The sequence below is a fragment of the Terrapene carolina genome, unplaced genomic scaffold, assembly GCF_002925995.2.
Source record: "Terrapene carolina triunguis isolate 2854851 unplaced genomic scaffold, T_m_triunguis-2.0 Scaffold89, whole genome shotgun sequence".
Lineage (NCBI taxonomy): Eukaryota > Metazoa > Chordata > Testudines > Emydidae > Terrapene > Terrapene triunguis.
This window is the reverse complement of record NW_020664440.1, coordinates 26880912-26908027: the sequence shown is the minus strand read 5'-3', so window position 1 is coordinate 26908027 and position 27116 is coordinate 26880912. Positions and strand designations below refer to the sequence as shown.

General features: G+C 40.9%; 2 protein-coding genes across 4 annotated transcripts in view; both read right to left on the bottom strand.

Moving 5' to 3' along the window:
• TKT (transketolase) overlaps window positions 1-7166 on the bottom strand; it is a 33662-nt gene extending 26496 nt beyond the window's left edge. Inside the window, exons 1-3 of one of the 3 annotated variants that reach the window (XM_026650302.2) lie at window positions 6934-6995; window positions 6177-6361; window positions 1376-1422 (exon numbers count right to left, since the gene is read on the bottom strand). Coding sequence is in view for 1 of the 3 variants with exons in the window: in XM_026650301.2 (XP_026506086.1) it covers window positions 6934-7040 (107 nt within the window). In the remaining 2 variants the exon portion in view is untranslated. Of the gene's footprint in view, window positions 1-1375; window positions 1423-6176; window positions 6362-6933 lie in introns of all 3 variants that reach the window. The other 2 variants (XM_024223475.3, XM_026650301.2) reach the window with 2 other exon arrangements.
• A 14129-nt stretch (window positions 7167-21295) lies between these two features.
• The window catches only part of DCP1A (decapping mRNA 1A), a 56508-nt gene continuing 50687 nt past the window's right edge, over window positions 21296-27116 (bottom strand). Inside the window, exon 10 of the mRNA XM_024223486.3 lies at window positions 21296-25426. Within this exon, the coding sequence (XP_024079254.1) occupies window positions 25349-25426 (78 nt within the window). The 3' untranslated portion in view covers window positions 21296-25348. The remainder of the gene's footprint in view (window positions 25427-27116) is intronic.

The following is a 27116-nucleotide window of genomic DNA, read 5'->3' as shown; positions in this document are numbered from 1 at the left end:
TCAGAGACACATTCCTCACATTTTATTTTCAAGTCAATAAAACAAATTTTTAGGTAGTGAAAATTGGAAGGATAATCTTATGATAATCAGTTTATTTGCAGTACATTTAAAAACATGATCAGTTCTGCAACTGAAAAATGCTGATTTGTTTAATCTTTAACTAATAGAAAGATGAGTATTTTCTACATTTACAGTCTGAAATATTGAGCAAGTTAATACATATTTCAGTAGTTGATATATTTTGGGGGCAATCTTGCTTCCATTAATGTCAGGAGCACTTTTGCCATAGACTTCAACGACAGCACAAAGGAATACTTCAACCATAATTTGCTACAGAAGCTCAGAGAAGTGTGCACCCCAATTTCAGAAGTAATCATGCCCCACAGAAATGGGTAAGCATGAAAAGTGTTGTTTCCAGCTCTGGATTGCAAACTGTTGGGCTGTAGTGTTTCAAATGTCACAGAAAGGTACTCTTACACCGTTACTTGTGTTCACTACCATAACTTAAATAAATTACCATCTGAAATTACTATCCACCCTTGTATAGTCAGTCTGTGGTATCATTGCCCAACAAATGAACACAAAGAATTGTATACCTGGCTGTGATTTATAAATGTCTCTGAAGATACACATGAAAAAATAGTCTTAACATTAAATGCATTCCTAATAGACGGCATTTTTTAGCCACCTGTAAACAGGGCCTCTGGTTTTCACCATTTATTTGCCAACCACCTAGCAGGTATTTTGGGGATCTTTACTAGACCCCAAAGTACCAATTTTCAGGCATTTACTGATATGAAACAGGACTATTCTTGATCTCAGCAGTCACTATGTGATGACGTAATTTAGGCTGTAGACATCAACACTGGGCTTGGAAGGAAACTCCAGTGTTCAAATTATAGGGTGGTTTTCTTGTCTACAGATATTTACCATTACGTTTTTAATTATATTCATTTAAAACCTGAAGCCCTATTTGTAAAGCAAGAAGAGTTTAGTCAAGAATGTCACACAGCAAAACTTTTATTTTCCATTTCTACATTTCCCATGCATGTTAGGATTCATAAGACAGTTTACAGTAGAACTTAAATCAGAATACAAGTCCTTTTGGTAGTGACACTTCTCCCCTGCCCCTCTAATACTCTCTTATTTCAATTTGAAGTTAGACAGACACATGCAAACACTCTAGCAAAATGCGGAGTAAAGATTAGTGTCCACCCCTTAAGTAAGTACTCACACACAAGGAACCAAAATAATTAGGTATAAACCATGATTCAAACATATATTAGTAAATATTTATACATATGAGTTAATCAATAAACCTTACATGCTTGTTTAAAGTTTTCATTCTTTTAATTGTATTAACTTTATACTTAACCATATTTCTATGAACTCTCGGTCTTGGGAAAAAAGGTTTTAAGCAACCTAGAATGGTGAGCATGTGAAAAAAATAAAAAATGTATAAAAATATAAGAAGTGAGCTCCAAAAATATGCTTGTAGAACTATTGGTTAATTAAATGCTTTTTTAATTATAGAAAATAACCAAAGATGAGATTGATTTCCAGTATCTGATGTACAGTCTCAAACCAGTGTACAGAATTTTGTTTAACCAGATGAAATATGACGGTCTATTGTTGTAGTCGTTTTTAATTTTATTAGAATACAGAGAACTCCACTGGTGCTAAATTACATTAAAACCCAAGGCATTGTTTATTAGTTCTAAGTCTTTAGAAAAGAAGTTATTTAAAATTACTATTAAGAGAAAAATATGGCAAATACACCTCTACCCAGATATAACGCAATCCAATGTAACACAAATTTGGATATAACGCGGTAAAACAGTGCTCCGGGGGGCGGGGGGGGGGCTGCGCACTCCGTCAGATCAAAGCAAATTTGATATAACGCAGTTTCACCTATAACGCGGTAAGATTTTTTGGCTCCTGAGGACAGCGTTATATCGGGGTAGAGGTGTAATATATTTACTTTATTCATACATTCATTCATAATCTTCTATATTCCATTCAGAATGGACATCCAATTTTGAATATTAAAAAGGTGGTGTGGTTTGTAAACTTCCTTGCCAGCTGGCTTTTATAGAAGGGCCACCACACTTTTGAACCTGTTTCCATTAAACAAGAGATTACAAGGAATTAGGTTCTGTATCTTCGGCTTTTGGGGTGAAATCCTGGCTCTGTTGATGGGGCCAGGTTTTCAGTCTTGATATATATGTAAATTGCTACACGCTTCAGCTAAAAAGGGCTTAATTAAAAAGAACAATAATGCCAAAAAAGAAAGAATGAATGCCAAAACTAAAAAAGGATAATTCTAATGTAGCAAGTTCTGTTCCTAACCCAAGTTGTGAAATTTAACTGCTTCTAAAGAAATTCTTGCAGCTTCCACTTTTAAGAGTCTTATCAAATCTTATAAGGAAACCATTGTTTCAAAAACTGCAGAAGTTCACCCTTTAATTTTTTCCTCAAACACCGTATCTCCTAACAGTTAAGATTGTATCAGCTTTGGCCAATCAACTGCTGGCATTAATAAAAAGACCATCTTCTTCTCTATGCAAAACCAATGAAGATGCAGCGCCAAAGATGGCAGCTCAGCCTTCACAATTAGCTAAGCCAAATGCACTAGCTGGAAAAAAAATTCCAGAAGCTCACCTGACGAAAAGGAAAAGAAAATAAATTAATTAATTATTTTTTAAAAAAAATCATTGTGTGTGATTGGCTTAGAGTCCCATATTGAGGCTCAATTTTAAGGAAGCTGGCAGGATTCATTTGCAAGCGTTGCACTCTTATCACTGTGAAGCAACAAGACTGACATCACTACAGTTGTGCAAGACTACTTATTAAAACAAGCAATAAAAGCACATAATCCCAGACATCTGTAATGATGGACACTCTTGGCTGAATGAACAGGAGCAACAATCTTAATTCTGAATGACCTAAATTTTGGTAACTGAAATACTGATTTTATATTTATTAATCTATTTTGATTCTCAAATATAATTGCAGTGGATTAACAGGAGAGTTAAAACAAAACCCCTCTCTGCCCATAAACTGCATTTTTTCACTGGAACAGCCTTAACATCTCTAAATTTCACATACTATCATCTTGCAGGATCTGGTTTCCAGATCCTTTAGTTCTCATTCAGGCAAAGCTCCAGTTGTCTTCAATGAGAGTTTAATATGAGAAAACACTGCAGTAACTAGTTCATATATCTATCACCTCACAACACTGCTTGCAACACAGGTCATAGTTTACAAAGTCATTTCCTTCAAGGAAGTCCACAAGTTCTCTCTTGGTCTTAACTGCTTTAATTTCAAGCATTTCCTGTATTTTTTCTTAATCCTACTGCTCACAAACCATCTCATTAAACCAAATATTAACCTCCTTAAAAGAGTTAAATGTAAAATGTGACTCAGACATACAGTCTTTCTTTGCAATAAGCCTGTAACCAAAAGTATTTGTATGCAGTGTTGTCGTAGCCTTGTGGGTTCCAGGATATTAGAAAGACAAGGTGGGTGAGGTAGTATCTTTTATTGGACCACCTTCCGTTGGTGAGAGAGAAAGCTTGTCTCTCTCATCAGCGGAAGTTGGTCCAATAAAAGATATTATCTCACCCACCTTGTCTTTCAAATGTAGTTGACAATCATGCCGCTAAAGGCCATTCTGTTCTATTTACTTTCTCACCCTGAGAGCCATATACTTTCTTGCCTTGTTCAAGTAATCAAGATTTGGACAGATGTGTGCAGATACTTGGCTATGTGAGCTTGATTTGACTCCCTAACACGATCAGAATGTTCTTGAAACGTCACTCTCTTTCCTCCTATTAAATGCATTGTTCGGTCACCATCCTGGTAATCAAGTCTCATTGATTAGATATAAATAAAATTTCAAGGAAACCTTTTTACGGTTTTTCATATGTTTTAAAATAAGTAAACTATAGCAAATCATTCCATTCCCACTTCTAAGGATAATAATCAGGTATTGTTTCAAAACTGTGAGTTGCCCTGATCCTGCTGCACTTGAAGTCAATGGGAATTTTACCACTGAATTGAAGGGGAGCAGAAGAGGGAACTAAATTTGTGCTAAATTCCTTGCGGTATTATATACCTACACATAACACAGAAATAATTACATCTGTGGGAAAGTGCTGACAATTATTATGGGACCAACATGAAATACAGAATGAAACTCCTTATACTTAGTGGGTCTTCTGCCACTTTTGCTACACATACTTTTGTGTAATTGTCTAACACAATCCCAAATGTTGTAGCTTTAAAAACAAATTAATAATTAAAAAGAGGAACTGGTGAGCATTTTGCACTCAAAACTCACTACCCAGACTGGACCAAACCAAGCACCTGAAATTAAGGATCTATTCCAGTGACAGACTGAGCGTCCTCAACTTCCATTGACTTGGCAGCTACAAGGAAAAAGCCAAAAAGTATCTTCTCGGTGTGTATATGGAGTGACATAAAGCAACCCTGTACCTTCAATTTTCAATATAACACTCTCAGAAACAAAAGGTAAAAAACTGCTTATGTCAGAAACACAGTGAAAGATGTTAGCAAATTGAGAGACAGCTTTAAAATATTTTGTAGTAGACTATCCTATCCCACTAAGACCTTAGTAGCCAAGTGATTATTTGTCCAATTCTTCTTTTTGAAAAGATACATTTGCAGTCACATTTCAAAGGAGTAAACAAAATGTAAATTGCAAAAGGATGGAATACCAAAAGGCAGCATTCCACATGGAAAAGCTTAAGTGTGATGATCAGCCAAAACTCTGGCTTTAATTTTATATAAATAAATATAGATAGTATTTTTTCCATACCGTACGATCAAAGCAAGGCCAACTCTGGAACCGGCAAACTTCAGAGCCTAAACTAAATCCTGTCCAGAGGCCTGAGTAAACTGCCCATTTCAGACGGCAGGCATTTTGCAGATAATCCCATTTGGGCTAACTTGAAATTCTGTAGAGAATTAGTTCCAACTGACGGGCACAAAATGAAAAAGAACAGATTTGGCCCTAGGCATAAATTCTTTGGTTTTTAGTTCAGCATTAACTTAGCATTCCTGGTCCTTCTTTCCAGTCATAGTATATTTACTAGTACAGTGAACCTATACACACTTTGTTAACAATCAGATTTCCCCCAAAGGGTCATAATTAAATTGTCAAAATGTTAAGTGCATGCTTTCTCAATGTGAATCCTGTCCAATCTTGCATCATCAAAGCTGAATCCATGACTAAAAGAGGCAACACTCCAGAGAGAGAAAGTGTAAATCCTTCCCTCCCCCAACACTAAATCCACTCTCACCCCATGAACATATAGCCATAGCCATACAAGTAGCACATTCAAAAGCAAGGGAATAAACATCCCTGATATTTAAGTTATCTACCTTGATGATCTTTAAACTGGCTAGTTTTTGAAGCAACATCCCCAACATGAAAGGTTTTTTATCACTATCTTCATCACAAACGTGCATTCCCTATATACCTGTGTCCCATCAACATCCATTCCCCCCCACAACTTGCTTCTAAACCTTTGCATACACCCCAATACAGTACAACCCCCCACCCAAAACTGCGCACCCCCAACCCTGCATGAATTTCTAATCCACATGTAAACACAGTGATTAATTTCGAATGAAGGATATATGCTGGGGCTCAAGCAATTTATTTACATTCATAACTGATGCAGTAAGCCCAGAGGTGCCAGGGCTCTGAACTGCCAAGCCTGGATTGCCAGGGCTCAGCCCTGGCACAAATTAAGGCACTGTGTAAACATATATCCCCACCCACACATAATACTACCCCAAATCCCTCAGAACTTAATACAAGCGAAAGAACTAGAGTGAATTAGGTTTTGCACTGGGTCTTTTGATATGTGCTAAAAATGGTTCCATATAAATTCTCAAATGCTACATTTTGCACCTACAGAAAGGGCTTCACTGAGCTGAACCGACGAGTTCACTTAACACTCACAGTGATTCTAATATAACAAGCTTTGCTCATAGCAAGCTTGGGAAATGCAACTGCTTCAAAACTCCAGATCTCCTAATGATGAAAATTCTCTCAGGTCTGCCCACTCCATATTGTGCATTTGCTCCCAGGACAGGAGCATGCTGCTCTCAGAAATACCATGCAGCACCACAAACAGACTCCTTACACATGGCTCAGCAGTCACCGGCTGCAGCTTTTGTAATTCGGTCAAGCGGCAAATCAAGGGGCAAATTCTGCTTTCAGCTACCCCAGTTAGACAGTACTGATCTCAAATCCAGAGACTGTAATGGATGGTGCACAGATATACCAGAGGGCAGAATCTGGCCCGCTTCATTTCACTGGCCAGGTGACCTGCAGGTTGGGAAAATGGGAGGAAAGAAGAAGGGAGAAGCGAGGTGCTAAGGATGACTGACACAAGGGGTAGAAGGAGGGGACCTGGGAAGAATTACACGCAAGGCCTGAGACTGGGGGCAGTGACAGACGATGAGTAGGGGGCAGTCTGCACGAGGGGGCAGAGATAGGGGGACTGCAGAGGGACAGTCTGCACAAAGAGGTCGGCAGGGGACAGTGCGGGGGGGGGCAGAGCTAGGGGGTCGGCAGGGGGTAGTTTGCACGAGGGGGCAGCGATGGGAGGACGGCAGGGGGCAGTTTGCACGAGGGGGCAGCGATGGGGCGGGAGGTGGCAGGCTGCACGAGGGGGCAGAGCTGAGGGGGTCGGGAGGGGGCAGTTTGCACGAGGGGACAGCGATGGGTGCGGACGGAGTAGGGTGCGCGGGAATCTGTGGGGCGGCTGCCAGGCCCCACGAGGCGGGAGGGAGCAGTGTGTGGGCACGGACGGAGTAGGGTGCGCGGGAATCTGTGGGGCAGCTGCCAGGCCCCACGGAGCGGCAGGTGCCGGAGCCAGGCCCCAGTCCGGGACTCACCCGGAGCCGGCGGCGGTGGTGGCCCGGATGGAGCTGATGCGCAGCCGGTTGGCCGCGTCCTTCAGGGCCTGCAGCGCCTGTTGGTCGGGCTTGTGATAAGCCTCCATGGAGCAGCGGGAGTGCGCGGCGGATCGGGCGGGCTGAGAGGGCAGCGGCTGGGCCTGGGCTCGGAGCAGAGTGAGGGACAAGCCGCGCCGACTGCCGACTCGGAGCGAGACACACCCAGCCGGCCGCGGGGCCACCCACAGGAGGGGCCAGCGCGCCGGAACTGCCCCCGCCAGCCGCGGGGATTAGCGGGTCGGCGACGGGGCTGGTGGTTGCCACGGGGATTAGGGGGCTGGGGAGAGTGCACGGGGGGGGGGGGGGGGGGGGTCGGGTTCCAGGAACGCCCAGGCTAAGAGCCCCTGCAAAGGATCTCACCCCACTTAGCTTCCCCCTTTACGAGAGAAGTGGCTGCTTTCTGCCAGTGCAGCATGACACAGCTTCTTTCCACGGTGCCTGTGCATCGCCTCTGTGGCTGCATTTCAGCTCTCTGGGCCAGGCTATAAATCAAGCACATGCGAGCCACGCGCGTTATGGCGCGTGTAGGGATGGCGGCGCTGATCCTGCAGCCTCTCCTGCGGGGGGGAGCCCTTATGGGAGGTAGGGCTGCAGAATCCGCCGGTCCCTACCAGGAAGGGCCCAGATTCGATCTCCTCTTACATAGGGTGACCAGATGTCCCGATTTTAGGGTCCTTTTTCTTATATGGGCTCCTATTACCCCCTCCCCCATACCGATTTTTCACATTTGCTGTCTGGTCACCCTATCTTACAAATAGATAAAATAAAACTGATCTATAATCCGCTCTGTGAATACAAAAGCATCCTTGGGGATTTTTGATCTAACAAAGGGACGGGGCCCAAGCTCCCACACTGTTTTTTGAAGATTAAAAAAAGATTGAAGAATTTATTTTTATCTTTTAGATCAAAGATTAGCTGAATTAAATTCCTTTCCGCATAGTAACTTCAAAATGATTATTTATTAGGCTTAGCCAAGGGATACATATTTTTACAGACACCTATATACACACATGCGTCTGACGAAGTGGGTATTCACCCACAAAAGCTTATGCTCCAATACATCTGTTAGTCTTAAAGGTGCCACAGGACTCTCTGTTGCTTTTTACGGATCCAGACTAACACAGCTATCCCTCTGATACTATACACCCCCCCCCACACACACACACACAAACAGCGCTGCTGCCTATCACATGGCATTGCAATTTGTCATACACCACGGCTGCCAACTTTCACGTGGTAAATAAGCACCCTGACTTTCACAATAAGCCAAAAATAAAGCTAATCCCATTTCAAAATAAGCCAATCCCTAAGAACCCCAACACTCTATGTGACTAGATCCCCGGCCTGCAGTCTGGGACTGTGGTGGGCCCGCTATGCACCCCTGACTCTCCCTCCCCCTGCTTGCTGGGAGCTGATCAAAAAAAAGAAGCAACAAGCTACATGCCCAAAACTAGCCAACAAGCAACTCACAAGCCAATTAAGCCAAAAACAAGCCAAATTTCTGCAGGTTTTTTGCGGTTTGGCATGTCTGGTCATACACTTCACTATCCCACCTGTGCTCCACCCACCAGTGCATTTCAACAGACTTCCCAAATTGCTGACCAGCCAGTGGCAGGTTTAAGATTTGAGATAACAGAGAGATGTTTTAGGTACCTACATCACTACATGTATGTCACAGGAATGTAGCCTGCAGACATCTCTAGAAGGTAGAGATGGGCCTGAGTCGCAAAGTTTTCAGGCCTGAGTCCAAATTTCTCCCAAGTTTTGTGGGTTGATTTTCTGGTTGCTAATGTTGTGGCTGGTCTGTATCTCAAACATCCAACGTTCCACAACTATTAGGTTAGAAGGAGTTGACTTAGGCCTAAATATAGTTGAAAGACAAGTTATCTTAGTATTAACATGTATCTTTGGTATTTACAATATATAGGCTCCATTACCACAGCATCTGGGTATATCACAGTTTTTCATATATTTATCTCCACAACACCACTGTGATGCTGGGCAGTGATATCCCCATTTCACAGATGAGAGGAATGGAGGCACAGAGAAATTAAGTGACTTGCTCAAGGTCACAAAGGTAATCATTGGTGGAGGAGGGAATTGAACTCTGGTCATGTGACAGATTAGCACTCTAACCATTGGGCCATCCTTCCTTTCAAGGGAAATTAAAATCTATTTTCATTTGCTTAACTGATAAATTAAAAAAAACAAACAGACGCTGAATAAGTCCTCTGCATAATTTCAACTGATATTGCCTCATTCCTGAATTTGGTTTAGATATGGATATATAGGAATTTCAGAATACAACTAGAGTGGGAAAAATATTGAGGGGCAGTTCTTCAGCTTGTATAAATTGTCATATTTCCATTGAAGTGCCTGTAAGTTTACTTTAAAACTACATTTTAACCAAAACATCTTTTGTTAGTTTATATTAGGATCAAATTCTTTCACTGGTTTTCTTGGGCCATACTAATACTTCTGGCTTCTTAGCTTTAGCTTATTCTTTTGTAGTCTCTGTACTCATTGCAAAAGTTAACCATCCTACTACAAAACTAAACACCTCCCAATAATAGTTTTGCAGCTCTAAAAGGCCCACCCCAACACCAGCACAAAATAAAGCTATTGTAGGATTTTTCTTACTCCAGACTATTCAAATTACATCCCCTAGATTTTAAAAAGCTACCATAAGTTCTTTACTAAATAGATTTTCTCTAAGAATTGCAAAGATGAGGGGAATGTTTGCAGTGTTCTTGTGGCTGTGTTGGTCCCAGGATATTAGAGACACAACATGAGTGAGGTAATATCTTTTAATGGACCAACTTCTATTAGTGAAAGAGACAAGCTTTTGAGCTACAGAGAGCTCTTCTTCTGGTCATAGGGGAAGTCTCATAAATGTATCAAAACTACGGACTTTGTTGAACAGTGCCATAACTGTATTTAATCAATGATAAAGCAAACCATAGAAAAATAGAGAGAACACAGAAAAATATATAGAAGAAAAATGCATTCTTCTGGGGATGGGAAGTTTGCTGGAAGTTTAAGGTCAGAGAAGAGAGTTTAGAATGAAGATGGACAGAATTTAACCAGCTTCTCACTTACAAATAAGTCAATAGTTACCCCGGTCACAGTTCTGGGCAAACTGCACCTGTATTCCTCCTCTTTGGTTCAGCAGGGGCACCCACTTTTAGGCTCATGGCTCCCCCGCCATCCTCTCTCTCTTGGTCACAGACCCGTGTCTCTCTCCCTCGTGACGGGGGTTTTTTCAGGCTGCACAGTTCCCTGCCTACACTGAATTCCCCAGCAATTCAGACTACCTACTCAGCCCTGCTTTACTTTCCCCTCAGAGACTGTAAACAGCATAAACGTCCACAGTTATAAGGTACCACACAGCTTTTCCAAAGTAGGCAGATTTATTCTTAAGGTGAAAGCATTGCACAAAAAAAGTATTAAAACAATAAAGGAGCCTACTTGCATGCTAATAAGCTTATCAGAAATCACCCCACCTCCAAAAAAAGCTGTGGTAAGAGTCAGTCTGTCAATCCCCATACAGGTGTTTTGTTATGGTTACAAGTTCATTATACCTTTTGCTTAGAACAAGAACACCTATGCATAGGTTAGTCTTTCCTTTACACAGCCTGGGTCTTTGATATGCAGAGACTGTGAATAGGTAATCAGCCAGATAATGGCTCTCTCTTCAGGACATAGCTTCAAAAGTGTGGGTCCAAAAGGTGGGAATTTGCATTCCCCCTCCCCTTTTTCTTAGGAAACTCACTTAACTTTTCGTTAGTCCTGAAAGTGCCTTCTTGTCTGGCACCTTGTTTAAAATTCCTTGAAGCTCATAACGCATCAGGTTATGCAAGAACTCAGCCTTTTGAGGCATTGCCCTGAAGAAGGGACCTTTGATCTGGCTGATTACCTACTCACAGTCCTTTCAAAGACCTAGACTGGATAAAGGAGTAACTAACAGCTTTCCCTCAGAACAAGCACTCTTATGAATCTTATGAACTTGTGACCACAGAAAATCCCCTGGTTGTGGCTTGGAGGAATGGTTCCCAGCCAGAGCCTTTGTTAGAGTTAGGGGGTGATCTCTGGTAAGTTTATTAGCATGCGTGTAGATTCTTTTTTGTTTTTAATATGTTTTCTCTGTAATGCTTTTACCTTAAGAATAAATGTGTTTATAAAGAGTGATGTAGTAACTTAACTGTGTAGCAGGCAATTATGTGTTTACTATCCTTGAGGAAAAAAGCAAAGCTGGCCTGCTTAGACATTCTGACTTGCTGGGGGATTCACAATGTAGGCAGGGAAATGTGTAGTGTGGAAATACTCCATTCAGGAGCGGGAGAGATGCAGGTCTCTACTCAGGAGAGGTGAGAGCTAAAGGAGCCTGTAGCCTCTAGTACAGAGGTGGGAAAACTACGGCCCGCGGGCCACATCTGGCCTGCGGGACTGTCGTGCCTGGCCCCAGAGCTCCTGGCCCGAGAGGCTCGCCCCCGGCCCCTCCCCCGCAGCCTCAGCTCGCTCGCTCCACCGCTGGCCTGACCCAGTGCTCTGAGCTGCGTGGTGACAGCGACGGCGTGGCCCGGCTCCAACCAGGCAGCATGGCTGTAGGGCCGCCAGCCACTGGTGCTCCAGGCAGCGCGGTAAGGGGGCACGGAGCGGGGGGGTTGGATAGAGGGCAGGGGAGTTTGGGGTGATGGTCAGGGGGCAGGGGTGTGGATAGGGGTTGTCTCTCCATCCATAACTGAGCTATGTTTGTGTGGGACATTGCAGCAGGAAGTCTTCACAATGAAACTCACGAGCACTGGAGATACAGCATGTTTGGTCTTTTTTTGTTCTGTTTGTACAGTGCCTAGCACTGTAATACAAATAATTAATAATGGACAATAGGGCTCACTGGAAGAAATCACACACACACATACACACACACACACACACCCCCTCCTTCCCTCCCTCCTTGCTGTTTAATCATTTTCAGGCCATGTTGAAAATTCATCTTTTTGCAAAAGTTTTCACACAATAACCTAAGATAAGGAACAACCAGCGGAGTCCAACATCACAACCAGGAAAAGGGAACAAAGTTGCCAAACCTAGGAATAGCAAAGGGCAGAATCCACTCAGCATCACTACCTGGCTGCAAACACTCCCATTGCCAGTAGTTTCAACAGACTGCCCTTGATCCTGCTTCTAGACAGCCTGTGCTGCAGCCTACATCTGCTCCTGCCTCAGAGGGCCTCCTGGGGATTCTGACAACTATTGTAACCATGAGCTAGAAACTCAAAATCAAAACTCATGAAGTTTCCTGCTTCCTGCATAAGAAAAATTGTTGTGCTCAGATTAGCACCTTTTAGAGACCCCCCCCAACCTAAACTCTATTCTTGCTATAATTGTGCAAACAGCACAGCAATGAATGTGGCTCTGTGTGACATAAATAGAGGCAACTCCACTGACTTCAGTGGGAGCTTCAGATGCTCCGCACCACTGAAAGTCAGGCCACTCATTTAGATATCTAAATATGGAGTTAGTTGCTTAACTTTTGTCCTAGCTTTAACATTTTGACCTTAAATCAGATTCCAAAACCAACAAGTAATAAGGCTGCTGACTGGCAAATATGTCCTTACCTAGCACATCATCTACAAAACCTAAGCACTTAAGAGCAAGGACATAAATAATTAAGGACATTACACACCTTCTATATAAACACATTATTAACTTCAAGTATAAAGTAATGTACAAAAGCTCTGGGTGAGACCCTCACCTCCACTCCAGCCCCTTTACACCAAGCAAGAGGGCTAAAATGGTGTAAAGGACGCCCGAAAGTCCAGTGTCAGACCATGGGAGGGATTCCCTCATTACAGACACTGCAGAGGACAGCTGTAAGGCTCTCCTCCAAGGATCTCCGTGCAAGCCCGAATTGTCAGGAGGCATGCCAAGGGCAGGAAGGGAGTGTTTGGGCTGGGGCTGCAGCTTGGAACAATTGTAGAGATTCTAGGCTGTGACTCATAGGGGAGCTGTAACTTAGCCCGGCCAAGGGAGTCTGTGTAAATTATGCTGGAGGGAAGGGAGCCTCTCCCATGCCTGTAGCAGCCCAGGATCAAGAGGGCACAAAAGGAACTTAAAGCCACCATAGCCACACACCCCGCCCTCAGGCTGTGCTGCACCTTCACGCTCTTCAGGTTCTTTCACCAGTGGATCTCAAAATACAAAACAAAATCCATTTTAAAAAGTGTTTGTTCAAATAGATGACACATTCTGTAAGAGGAAACTCCAAGATCTAGCACAGGATTCTCAAACTCAATTTACCTTAGGGCCAGTGCCAGTCCTCAAATCCTCCCAGAACCACCCCCCCCCCAAAAGCCTCCCCCCCCCCACCTGCCTAAGGCTCTGGGACAGAGTTTGGGTGGGGGAGGAGGTCTGGGGTAGGGGATTGGGGTGCAGGCTCTGAGAGGGAGTTTGGGGGCAGGAGGGTTATGGGGGAGGGGGTGCAGGCTCTGGTAGGGAGTTTGGGGTGGGAGGGGTGTGTGGGAAGGGAGTGGGGGTGCAGGCTCTGGGAGGGGGTCAGGGGTGCGGCGCTTACCTGGGGCTCCAAGGCGGGGCAGGCCGGGGGACCTCTGCGTGCTTCTGCCCCCAGGCACCGCCCCCGCAGTGTCCCATTGGCCGCAGGGGCGCTCGGGCCGGGGGCAGCGCGCGGAGGCACAGCCACACCCCGAGGCCACAGGAAGGGGGCCAGCAGCCACTGGAGCGAGCAGGCAGACGCCACTCAGCTCCGCTGCACTGCCGGGGCCCCTGAGTGGGGAGCGCCCAGGGGCGGCAGGTGGGGCCAAGGGAGAGACCCAGCCCCAAAACTGCTAGAGCCCTGCGGGCCACATTGGGGAGGCTCGCGGGCTGCAGATGGCCTGCAGGCCAGGAGTTTGAGACCCCTGATCTAGCAAAACGACAATTACTCCTGCCTCTCCCACTAAAAGGCTCCCTTGACCTGTGGAGAACACGCGCAAGTTGTTTTTTCAGATCAGGTAACTGGTGAATGTAGTTTAAGTGACTTGCTAAAGATTACGTAGAAAATTTGCCACAGAGCTGAGAAAAGAGCCTCATCTCTGAGATAGAGCATGAGGGTCCAGTATGGGTCTGCTAACACACACAGGACTTGAGCGCAGGAGCTAAAGGAAGGTATCTGTTCGCGGTTATCTACATAAACACTCTTATGCTCTTTCTAAGGAGCAACCAACAGCCCATAGAGTACAACATGCTCATGCAGGGCCTGAACCTGCTCCCAAAGGCAGCAATGGTAAATAAACTCCCACTGAAATCACTGGGAACAGGACAGAACCCAAGGATAGCTGCACAAAAAATGTATTCATATTTTTGCTTAACTTCAACCTGTTTTCTTCAAATATAGCTGGCCCAGGAGTTTAAGGAGATTTAATTTTCTAGAAAGCTTGGAGGATAACTTACCAGCTGTTTTTGAGCTAGAGGGACCCAAACAGATGTTAGACAAAGAAAAAAAAAATTCAAGTCAAGGTATATTTTAAATGACCTCTTACTCAAAAATTATGTGATGATTTTTTTAAAACTTTGCAGAAAACAAGCCAACAAGAATAATTCTTTGTTTTCAGGGTAAATCTGGCAATTTCCAGACCAAACCTATTTTCCAAGCCAAAATATTAAGGGGCAAAACAGCTTTATATTTGAAGCTTATTGCAGCCTTTACACAGGGAGACTACCACCCTTTCCCTAATGAATGGATAGTCCATTGAAAACTGCTGCAGACACACATACACAGTCTTCCATCTCACCATAGTGTTGCAGGAATCCCATTAATGAGTTACTTTGGATAACAGATGCAATCCAATTCCTAAGCACAAAGTGGGTAGTTTACAGGACTGTTTCAGCTAGAGACTGACCCAAGTTGCAAAATTTAGAACCAGATCTAGATTTCAAATGCTGCAAAGTTTGGGGCTATTTGGATCTAGGGTTTTGATTCAGCCACTCTGATTTCAGCCTTACTTATGAAGATCTTTGCTTGTGCTTGTTTAAGCCAAGCCTTTACCTCTATCTGATCACAGTTTTAGTTAGATAAACGTTAGCAAATCTCTACAGTACACACACTTTTAAAAGTAACTTCATTACATCTACAGAGTAGCTGTCTGACATTTGACTCATGATAAGTAAACAAACTAGTTCCCCCCCATTCAAACAGACTAGGAATTTGCTTTATCATTATAGGCTTGCATATTTGATCAGGACTCACTGTTTAAAGGAATATCTACGTTCAAATGACTGAACTCCATAGTTAAAGATCTTGTTACCAAAAATGGAATAACTTACTCTGTGTAAATAAGGAGACATTATTTAAAAAAAAACAACCAACCAACCGTTTCCTGTTTACAGTATAAATAGAAAGGAGAAGGGGAACAGGACAGGCATCTACAACAGCCAAATTAAGACTTTTCTTGTTCAATGTTTGTACAGTACCTAACACAATGGTGTCCTTGTTTATGACTGGGGCTCATCGGCAACTCCTGCTATACTACTAATAAATAATAAAACAGACTTCCCATTTACATTATGTCATACTCTGTAAAACTACAATGGGAGAAATCCTGGCCCCATTGAAATAAATGGGAGTTTGGCATTGACTTCAGTGGGGCCAAGATTTCACGCAATGTGTTTTCCTGGAAAAGGGATTTCAGTTTCTTTCCTACAACATAACAGATTTGGGGATTATTGTTTCTCTTGGAAAGAGCAGCAGGAGAGGAGGCCCTTTGGGAGTAGGACTGGCTAGGGCCCAAATTCTTGCCCCAATTATGCAAGCCGTTGTGCAGTGCCAAACCACTACACCGGTGCAAAGATCCATTGATTTCAGCCTTGGATGGAACAGCCTGCAAAAATAGGGTCTAAGCAGTTTAATATGTATCATTTAGCTAAGCAACAAATAAAGGGGCAATTTGGGAGATGAAAACTATCTCCAAATATTGAACAGTGTAGGCATCAACGATGGAGGAAAAAAATTAGATGCAAGGGAACACAAACACAGTAATGAACTAAAGATGTGGAAAGGAAAGTTTTGGGCATTAGAAAAAAATTCCTTACAGTGAAATCTATCAGATTGGAGATTAGTCTCCCCAGTGGAGGAGTAGAAGCCTTGTTGCTTGGCATTTTAGAAGTAAACTGGACAATACACTAGAAAAATATACTCTGGATCACAATCCCACATTGGCAAGGAGATGAAATAGAAAGTCTTGTAGGCCTTCCTCCACCCTTCTCTGATTTCTACAAAGTGGGGCAGGATGCGGGAGCTATATGCTCTCTAGAGTAAGAGGACATAAGGACTCTGCTAGCATCACACTAGAGCATCTCTCTCGTGGTTACTCTCAGAGCCTCTTGATTTATTTAGGTAAGAAATAAACACAAGCTGTACATTTACATCACATACCTGCATGCTTTAAGTAAGGCCCAAGGCCAAGTGCCTTCAATCAACCTGAAAAGGAAGCATATTCCTTATGCCTTTGTGATTAGACTTCCTGCAATGCATTTTATAGAATTGTACTACTTACATTTTAAATAGGAAAAAAACCCTCCAGCTTTATTTATGAAAAATGAGAGGCTGAGCCAATTCACTAGGAACAACTTCTTTCTTAGCAAGAGCTACAGATTTTGGGCTCTAAAGTAAGAACCATCAGCAAAGAAATAGGAATTGGATATGCCATTAGTCTGGCAACTCCATTATCCTGCTTCAGGATATCTGAAGGCTAAAAAAATTCATAATGGACCTGGCAAATAGTTCAGTGCTACCACAGCACAGACTGGGGAAGGGAGGTCATGCCCAACCCAGCTTGGTTATCAATGTATGGACTGAAATATTCTGGATTCCTCCATGTGAACCTCATTTCATCCTCAGCCACTAAACCCTGGTAAATCACCCAAAGGAGGCATGCAGCAGCCCAGGAATGAAATGGTAACTTACAGCAAAGCGATTGGTTTCTTCTGTGTTCCATGTAACATCTTTGTATTTCTCATGTATCCCTTATCACCTCACTGCTAATCACCTCTCTCCATATTTCCCATCTACATTTTGCTTCAACTCTTTTCTATTGTTTACCCACACTTCTATTTCCTGTTTGCTCTCCTTTTATTCTACCTCACTCCTAAAGATCTCCTTTAAAATGTGCTAATGATTGACAGAAGAGCCTCCTCTCTTTCCCACTGCTTAGCTGGCCCTACCGGGAGTCCTGCACAAAGAAGGAATTTAATGGAAAGCACAAGAAAATTGGAAGTCATGTATAAACATTTTACAAACAAAATTATTAGTGCACTAATTCACAGTGATTGACACAATGGTCAATAGCCTGATTTAGATAATATAAGATGTAAAACTAGAGTAACAGCTCAGAATATGGCCGCACATGTCAATTCTATACGTTAGTGAAAGTTAACATCTGTAGGGAGACTTTCAAATATTTATATATGTACATTTAATGTTTATCTGCCAGATAAAATAAATCCTTAATAGAAATTAACTTTGATAGGGTAAGATTGTTTAATGTAGCTAATTACATTAGCCTATCAGCCTTCTCCTAGGGATGGGCAAACAGTTTGGTATTAACTAGTTTTAATCTTTGCCCATCCCACAAATCTTTGATAAGGGGTTTGAAGGTACAATCGAGCAAAGAAAAATGGACTCGAAATTTCCCAGTTTCAGTCTGGATGGAGGTAGAGAGAGCGCATAGGAGTGCTATTCTCATGAGATTTCCAAGTTGGCCTAGACTAGTAAACAGGGCCGGCTCCAGAGTTTTGGCCGCCCCAAGCAGCCAAAAAAAAAAAAAAAGCCGCGATCGCTATCTGCGGCGGCAATTCGGCAGAAGGTCCTTCGCTCCGAGCGGGAGTGAAGGACCATCCGCCGAATTGCCACCGAATAGCTGGACCTGCCGCCCCTCTCCGGAGTGGCCGCCCCAAGCACCCGCTTGCCAAGCTGGTGCCTGGAGCTGGCCCTGCTAGTAAATCTGTCAGGTCAGAGAAATGATAGTAATCATTAATAACAACACTTACAACTTAAGAAAGACAAGAGAACAGTTTAGGTAGCATACACGTGATTCTAATCATGTCTACTTGCAAAGATGAGGAAGCTACTTTAAAAAAACGTGTATCTGACATATAATACAATATTTAAAGCAACAAGGAAGAAGCCACCATCTTCACTCTTGGAAAGTAGAATTTCATGAAACAGAACGGAGACAGACAAATCAAGTTCTGGCTAGCAAGCATTGAAAACAGTTTAAAAGTTATTTTAAGGTGTATTTTTTAATGCTTGGATTAATTTAAGAACTGCTTAAATGCATTGTTAAAGAAGTTTTAAAAATAAAAGCACACAATTCATTTTCAACTTTTAAATGAAAGGGAGAAAAATCCACCTATTTCATGAAACAACGTTTGTAACTGGGAGAAGGGATGGTAGCAGTTTTTCTGTCCTCTGATACAGTAATATGATATTGGTGAGCCCCACGGCAATCCAGTCACTTTGTAGGGCGTGAGGCATAACTGAGCATTAATAAGTATATTGTTGTACAATGGATCACACCCTAAAGTGGTGTAAATGAGCATGGCTTTACTGAAGTCAGTAAAGATGTTCCTGTTGACACAAGCTGAGGATCTGTCAATGTTTTCTTTAGCATGTGCTATTTGTATGTGCCACAGCATATATGTATTTCATCCTCTAACCCCATAAGAATTTACCCAAAAATTCAATTGGAAGAGTCAGATTTCAGTGGATGAATTTCATGAAACTCTGCCTCCTGCTGGGAAGTACAATGCAACATCACTAAGAGGTTAGACCTCAGAGTCACATAGTCCAGTTCATTGGAGGGAGGTATTAAAACAGTAACAGGTATTTCAAAATTCACTGGGAAATTCATTTTCATATATTTAGTTTTGGTAGATATTTCATTCTCTAAGAGGCATTAGAGAAAAGTGTAGTTTTCCTTTCAGCTACTTGGTTAGCCTGGAAAGGAGCGAGCTAGCCCCAGCATTTGGAACATTTACAAACACAGATGAGGGTGTACTTCATTGCTGGACAGCACCTGCTGAAGGAAGACCAGAAAGCAGAGCCCCAAGCTCCCAGCCTCCCACCTGTTTCTCCATAATACTGTAACCACCTTTCTTTATTTGGTTTTTGACACATGCTTCCACCCCAACTCACTCAGAAAATACGCGTGTCCATTGCAGAGTCCAAACTGACATGTGAGATGGGAGGCCAGAGGAAAAAAATTTGGCCCAAAGTTGAGGTGAATTTTATTTACACAGTGGATGATGTAGTTTAGATGCAGGAAAATATAATTCTTCACTGAATCTCTATAAAGAGAAGAGACTGTGCCCACAGTACTCAATCCTCCGCCTCTGTGTTGACTGTTGTATGCAACAAATTTGACATGGCAAGCAAAGCCAGAATTCAGGCCATTATGGCTGTTATTTTGTTTTCATGACTATTCCATAAAAGTTATCACTCTCCTACGGGAAGGCTGCCAGGCAAGGCAATTAGAGAGGACCTGCTTGCATATATAGTACAGTTCCCAGTCCACCCTCAGCTACAAAGATAGCACCATCCTGTTTTTACATACAGTTCTGCCTCTTCAATGTGTAAGTTACATCCTCTTAGACGTATTTAGACTGACTAATTGGTTGGGAGACTGGATGGAAGTAGATTCAAGAGACTGAATTTATGGGAGTTTAATGCAAGGGCATCTAACTTACTCCACCTGACATATAACTTCTGAATTTGTCCCCTTGTCTGTCTCAATTTCCCCATCTGATTTATCTTACGACAATTAAATAATGTTTGTAAGGAATATGTGAAGAATTTTATAATATTGTTTATGTTCTATTTCAGCTGAAAATAAGTTTGGCATTCAAGATGCAAAGGAGAATCCAGAAAAAAAACCATCTTCATAAAAGGGAAAAGTTAGTTTTATAGTGAAATTGTGCTACAAGATTTTGTTGCAAATAAATTAAGATTACCAAAACTATAATAAAAAGAACAGGAGTACTTGTGGCACCTTAGAGACTAACACATTTATTTGAGCATAAGCTTTTGTGGGCTACAGCCCACTTCATCAGATGCATAGAATGGAACATATAGTAAGAAGATATATATACATACAGAGAACATGAAAAGGTGGAAGTAGCCATACCAACTCTAAGAGGCTAATTAATTAAGATGAGCTATTATCAGCAGGAGAAAAAAAACTTTTGTAGTGATAATTAAGATGGCCCATTTTAGACAGTTGACAAGAAGGTGTGAGGATACTTAATATGGGGAAATAGATTCAATTTGTGTAATGACCCAGCCACTCCCAGTCTCTATTCAAACCCAGGTTAATGGTATCTAGTTTGCAAATTAATTCTAGTTCAGCAGTTTCTTGTTGGAATCTGTTTTTGAAGCTTTTCTGTTGCAAAATTGCCACCTTTAAGTCTGTTACTGAGTGACCAGACAGGTTGAAGTGTTCTCCTACTGTTTTTTGAATGTTATGCTTGAATGGAGACTGGGAGTGGCTGGGTCATTACACAAATTGAATCTATTTCCCCATATTAAGTATCCTCACACCTTCTTGTCAACTGTCTAAAATGGGCCATCTTAATTATCACTACAAAAGTTTTTTTTCTCCTGCTGCTAACAGCTCATCTTAATTAATTAGCTCATAGAGTTGGTATGGCAACTTCCACCTTTTCATGTTCTCTGTATGTATATATATCTTCTTACTATATGTTCCATTCTATGCATCTGATGAAGTGGGCTGTAGCCCACAAAAGCTTATGCTCAAATAAATTTGTTAGTCTCACAAGTACCCCTGTTCTTTTTGCGGATACAGACTAACATGGCTGCTACTCTGAAAACTATTATAGTTCACCAGTGGTTTGGGCAGCACAATATTACCATAATCAATTAGTATGGAGTGACAGTTGCTGAATTAATCCAGACCACCAAGTCTAAATCTAAACTGTTTCCGATTAATATTTGGTTTATCAAGTGTCACACATCTGCTGGAATGGATGAGAAGGGTACTACAAAAATTAAATATTAGTATGAAAGCCAATGGAAGCAACTGCAGTAGTAGCAACACAGATCTTACAGATTTACTTCTTAGAACAGGATGAAGATTGGTTGGTTTGCCAAATTCAAAATCTAAAATTTAAGGCACCAGGATGGATGACCCCAATGAACCTTTTGAGTTTACACTTATAGCTAGTTTCTATCTCTGCAAATGAAATAAAGCATCGGAAGATCGTAAGAGGTGCTGAAATATTTGCTTTTGAAATTTTATTACAAAAATATATTTGCAAACATACAAAATTTTGGATGAAAAATGCTAATTCTTAAACATTTATGCAATAACTTAATATTTGCAAACATACATAGATGGTATAAAGAAGTCCATACCATAATGTTAGTGATGCAGTATCTATGTTTACTGACTTTAAAAAAACCTGTTTGCATACCATATATTTCCAGAAATCATTACTAAAAACCCCAATGTCTTGAGCATCTTCATACTGTAAGAACATGCAAGTAAATAATAACTGGTGCAGTTGAAAGTGGTAAAAAAAAAAATAATAATCTGACAGTTAAAAATGCATACTTTACATTTTAAAACACCCCCCACCAATGTGCCCAAGCACAGAATAGATAAAAATAAATAGACCATCAGGGAAAGATATTGCAATTTTTTCCAATTTAAAGTGGAAGGAAGATATTGCATCTTAACATTTTCACAACAATGTCAGACTAAACTGAGGTGAAATATATTGCACACATTCCTCCTGTAAAGATATGCTGTAAGCAAGAAGCAATTCAAATAGCTGGAAAAAGTGGCTGATTTCTCACATACTTTAAAAGATAACTTTCCAAAGTAATCACTCTCTTTTGAAAGTTTCCCAGTAATTATATACTTGATTAGATGGGGCATTATAGGTTGAAGGAATGTACCAAAATGAAGCAAAACAAAATGTAGGCAAAATGAAACATGTCCAGCTGCAAATGTTCAGACATGTTGAATAGCAATACCTGGCAAGTCAAACATTTGTTATATGAAACTAAAATTAATAATTACTCTTTCAGTTTAACACTTTGCCTCAATTCTTTAGCAAATATTTTCTACTTTTACAAGATATATTGCTTCCAAATTAATAGCTGTTCGGTATTTTTCATACAACTTTGCAATATTAACTTAACAGCTACAAAACTGAGAAACAATTTTAATTTTGTGAATAATAATAAAGCTGTAAATCTTAAAACCATCTTTGATGAGAAGGTTATCATTTTTAAAGTGACTTAACATTGACCATAGAAAACACGTGCTTAGACAGATAATTAATTTTGGGAATATAGTCTAAACTAATTGTTTTCACTCTCAGAACTAATGGGTACAATCACATTTTTACCAAAACAAAAAGCCACTTTAAATGATCATGTTAAGTTGCTGTGATGACCCATGGTAACTAGCTATGTATTAGCTATCAGTACATGCAGCTAACATGAATCAAGCAATGAAACAAACTTGACCATTTTAGAATACAAAAGTTTAAAATAACCAGAATAAAGCTGTCAAACAATTTCCACATTATAAAACATCTCCAGTTTTATGTTGCAGCAGAGCTTGTTTTACAATGCAGTTCTTCATTAAAGAGGTTTATCTGTTAAATTTTGTCATATTACAAAAAGCACTATCATGGCACTCTGCATATGCAGGAGACTCCTGTTCTCCCAGTGTGCGTCTGTTTATACATACAGCAGCTGGAGTAAATGTGAGTAAGAATTCAATATGAACAGAAATCAGTTGTACTCATTAGAAAACTTGCTTAGTCACGATGATTTAAATTCATTCTGCAAGCTGGGAAGACGACACTTTTTCAGGTTAGTAGAATATAAAAATTAAGAGAACTTGGATCTACCAACATCGTGTTGAGGTTCTTGGACAGTTATAACACAAGCACATTAAACAAAAATGTAAAATGTTTGGGGTTTAGATTATAATCAAACCCTCGTAATATTGTTGCTACTTAAAATAACATTCCCTTTATCGTCAAGTATTCATGACTTACAGACTTAAAATGAAAGTACAATCCATATGAGGGAAATCCTCAGTGTCCCATCATTTATATAAATCTTTGGATATGACATTTTAAAGATGAGACTGTATTTAACTGAAAGTTAACAGAAATGTTTGTAATTTGTATCATCTCAGTAGCTCCTTTTCTCATTTCTATACTTGGGAACTCCTCCTTCCATTCACCCTCCTTTTCAAGCTAGTAGAAATGCTCATAAAAGTCAAGAAAGTACTGCTTCAGTCTTTGCTGAAGCCAGAGAAAGACACCTGTTTGAGGGTCTTGGTTATTGTCCACTAGGACTATATCCAAGAGCACTGCTCTCTAGTTTGGCATTTTTTCCTGTTCTTTCTCCTCCAAAAAGGTCCTCACAAGTTTTATTTGAATCAGGTGTATGGGTTTAGATAAACTAATCAAATTCACATTGCTTTGTGAATGCTATTATAATTCTAGTATGTGAATAGGAAGGTCACCTTCTTCCTTACAAAGTCCAGAAAGTCTTTGTTGCTGAATTCAAATGCTACCATTAATGCTAATATATTTCTTGGTAAATACACATGATCACTAGCATGTTTCCCTGAATTCTGCACACTAACATAAAAATACTAAATATTTTAAATTGAAAACAGAGTTCAAAGGCTGAAAAACTCTTCAGAAGGCAGATTTTGCCAAACAAAAATCTTTTCTATTCAAAAACAAAGTTCAAAGTAAAATAGTTATTAGACATGAAAAATGCAAACAAACATTTTGTTATAACTGTAAGAAACCCACTGATTTGTGATGGAGTCACAATTAAAGCTTATTTGATCATTTCCAATGAAATGACCCTGCACTCTTGACTATGTCAACATTATTACAACTAATCCCTAGGATATTCTATTTTGTAGAGCCAAACAAAACTTGTTCCTTCTTTGTTGCAATAGTGCTTGGAAAAAATAAGCAAAGCATCCTAATTGGTTAAACTTACTACAAATTATCCTTTACCAAATATACCAAGACCTCTCTACTCAAAAATCATCCCTTAAAATTACTATTGCTGGAATCAACTGAGATCTACTTTAAAGTATTACTAACTACCTTTTCATGCCATATAGAAATAAATATAAGTCACAGATAGACCAATAGCAGCATAGTAAAATATCATTAGATTCTTTTCTGACTTCAAAAGGGGAGACACGAAGAAGTCTGATTCTTACACTGGTAAATACTGAAATGGTAAACCATATGTAAGAAGTGTTCACTTTTCAACTAAACACAATGCAACACTACACAATGTGAAAATATTTTTTGGAGGCAAGGGGTGTGTGTGTGTGTCAGTTTGTAATTGTTCCGCATCTGTATAGTTTTCAACACTACGGTGCCAACACAAGTGAATAATGAAACTCAATTCTGGCATTGTCTCCTCCTTAGCTTAACAGAAACAACATATTTCAAATATCATATATAGCCCCAGGGAATAGGAAAATAATAGTCTTAGAGTGATATTCTTCCCCAGATCTGATTTAAAAAATTTACAGAATCAGGCTGTTACTTAAAGAACACATGATTGCCATATCCTAGGATTGTGCACACTTTGGATTAGATCTTTTTAGAGAAATCGAGCATATTTCATTGGACACTTGTTTGTTGCCAAAGATGCAAAACCAAAAACTAATGGAACAGTTTCAAAATAAGGATGTGCATTGGGTAAAAGCTGTTTGTTCCTCAGGAATGGGCAAAAGTATTTTTAACCCCTACCTCAAACATCTAGCTCTAAGGGCACCCAGCTCCAAGCTTGACTGCAGTATCTTCCACCAACCAACCACAGTTTATTATAATAAATGAGCCTCCCCAGCCTCTACAAAGCTCTTAGAACCAGAAGTGGGTTTTACAACTGAGTTTTGTTCTGAACTGTGTAGTGTACTGTATACCTGATAGGTTAAAAACAGCACTGCTCCCCTTAACTCTTCAATACTGAAGATAGCTAGAAATAAAAAAGTCAGAGAAAACATTTGCACATTCACTTAATGCTAATGAAAACTCATATGCAACTAAACAACTTTTCCTTAGAAACAAAGGTTTGCTGGTGATGATCACAGTGAAACCTAGATCACTTCTGAGCAGATTACTTTTAGAAGTATTTTTAAGGAATAGTCTTTCCCAACAGGTTCAAAATTCAAGACACTGAAAACTAAATATTCTTTTTAAAAAAATATTACAGCTTTATAGATGAGGCATAATTGTTTCAGAAGCAGACATATTGAAGTTAATTCAGTTCAACTGACAATTATAGTTTGATGTCTGTATTCTTGGTCAGGACTTGCAAGTAGACTTCATGAACAGTACTGAGAAAACTGGAATCATTCTGCAGGAGGGGAAAAGAGCACATGCAGAATATTAACTAAAAACATACACTTAAGTGCTGATTTTTGCTACTTAACTGTGCATAACTTAAACCTCAAGATGGAGTTTGTGTCTCTTCAGAGTGGGGAATACAGGGAGGACTGGCTGCACGAAGGCACTGTTGCAAAGGCACCACATAGAGTGGGGGAGTGTGAGGCTGGGGGCCAGGACAGTAAGATCTATGATTATACATTGCAAGCGGTCCTAACATCCAGCACAAGTAGCACTGAGGGACAACAGCCACCATTCCCGCCATGCAACGTACTAGTAGTTTTAAGTGGGTGGAAGAGAATGTGCACTACAGTCCTGGCCCTGGGTTGGAAGGTACTAGTTTCACTGTCCCTCAGAACTCCTGCTCTCTTCAACCACATCAAGTCCCATTACCTGAGCGTTGCAGGGGTGCAGTGAATTTTGCTTTTTGTGCATTCCTGAACAGCACTGACTCCCAAATCCATCTCCAAGCAGTGCCAGCAATTATATGAAAAGACTTTCTGCAATTACTTACACTTCTAAGACCAATTTGGAAAACAATGCACAGTGTGTTCCTTGGTCTAAAATTCTAGATCAATATATTACTGGGAAACTAAGCATGCTAACTTATATGCAATATTTAAAGCTATTTAGTTTTCTTGGGTTCTAAACGTTCAAATGAGATATACTGGTAAAGCCTACAACAGACACCTAATCAATCAGCATGAAGATGAATATTCTTCTCCTTCAGCATTATTTGCACTTCAGACCTTTGTATTCTACTGCAGTCACGATTTATAGTAATCTCCCACTTCTGGGGAGGACAATTTTGATCAGCCTTCAGGTTCCTGTCTAAATATGGCATATACAGACTGCACATAAAAAGTACTGCTCCCTTTGGAACTGGAACAGCACAAATAGTGTCCTCAAGATTACAGGCAGAAATCTGTGAAATCTGCCTCCAATAATAAATAAATAATAAAAAACCCCACAAAAGACTGGCAGTTGAGCTCAGTTTGCAGGTTTTTCCTGGGTCAGCAAGTGTTTTTTGTTGCAGCTGCAGGTCCTGCAAAAAAAGGCAGGTCATGCAAAAGAACAAAAACAGCCACCAAAGCTGATCATATGACTTACTATGGGCCCCTTCCAGTCCTAACAATTCTATCACTAGGAGCTGTGTTTCTGTAGTCTTATTTTTAGAGCTGCATTTTGTGTGCAAGACCTATTGATATCAGTGTGGAAAGAGCAAGAGAGCCCTGATGTTGCACAAAGTTTTGTGACATTGGTGGTCATTTTACAACGGAAAGAGACTAAATAATCCTCTTGCTATACGGCTCTATCGGAGCAATAGCTCTGTTGTGATTCACTGAGGCCAGGTCTGCATTACATTGGTATAACTACATCACCAAGGGGTGGGAAAAATCTACATCCCTGAGCAATATAGTTATACTGACCTTGCCCCCCGTGTAGACAGTGCTATGTTGACGGGAGGACTTCTCCCGTCGACAAAGCTACCGCCTCTCGCGGAGATGGATTAACTACGCCGACAGAAGAAACTCTCCTGCTGGCGTAGTAGCATCTTCACTGAAGTGCTACAGTGGTGCAATTGCTTCAGTGCAGCTGTGCTGCTACAGCGATCTAAGTTTAGACCTGCCCTGAGGAACATTGCAGCAGAAGTTGTGAAA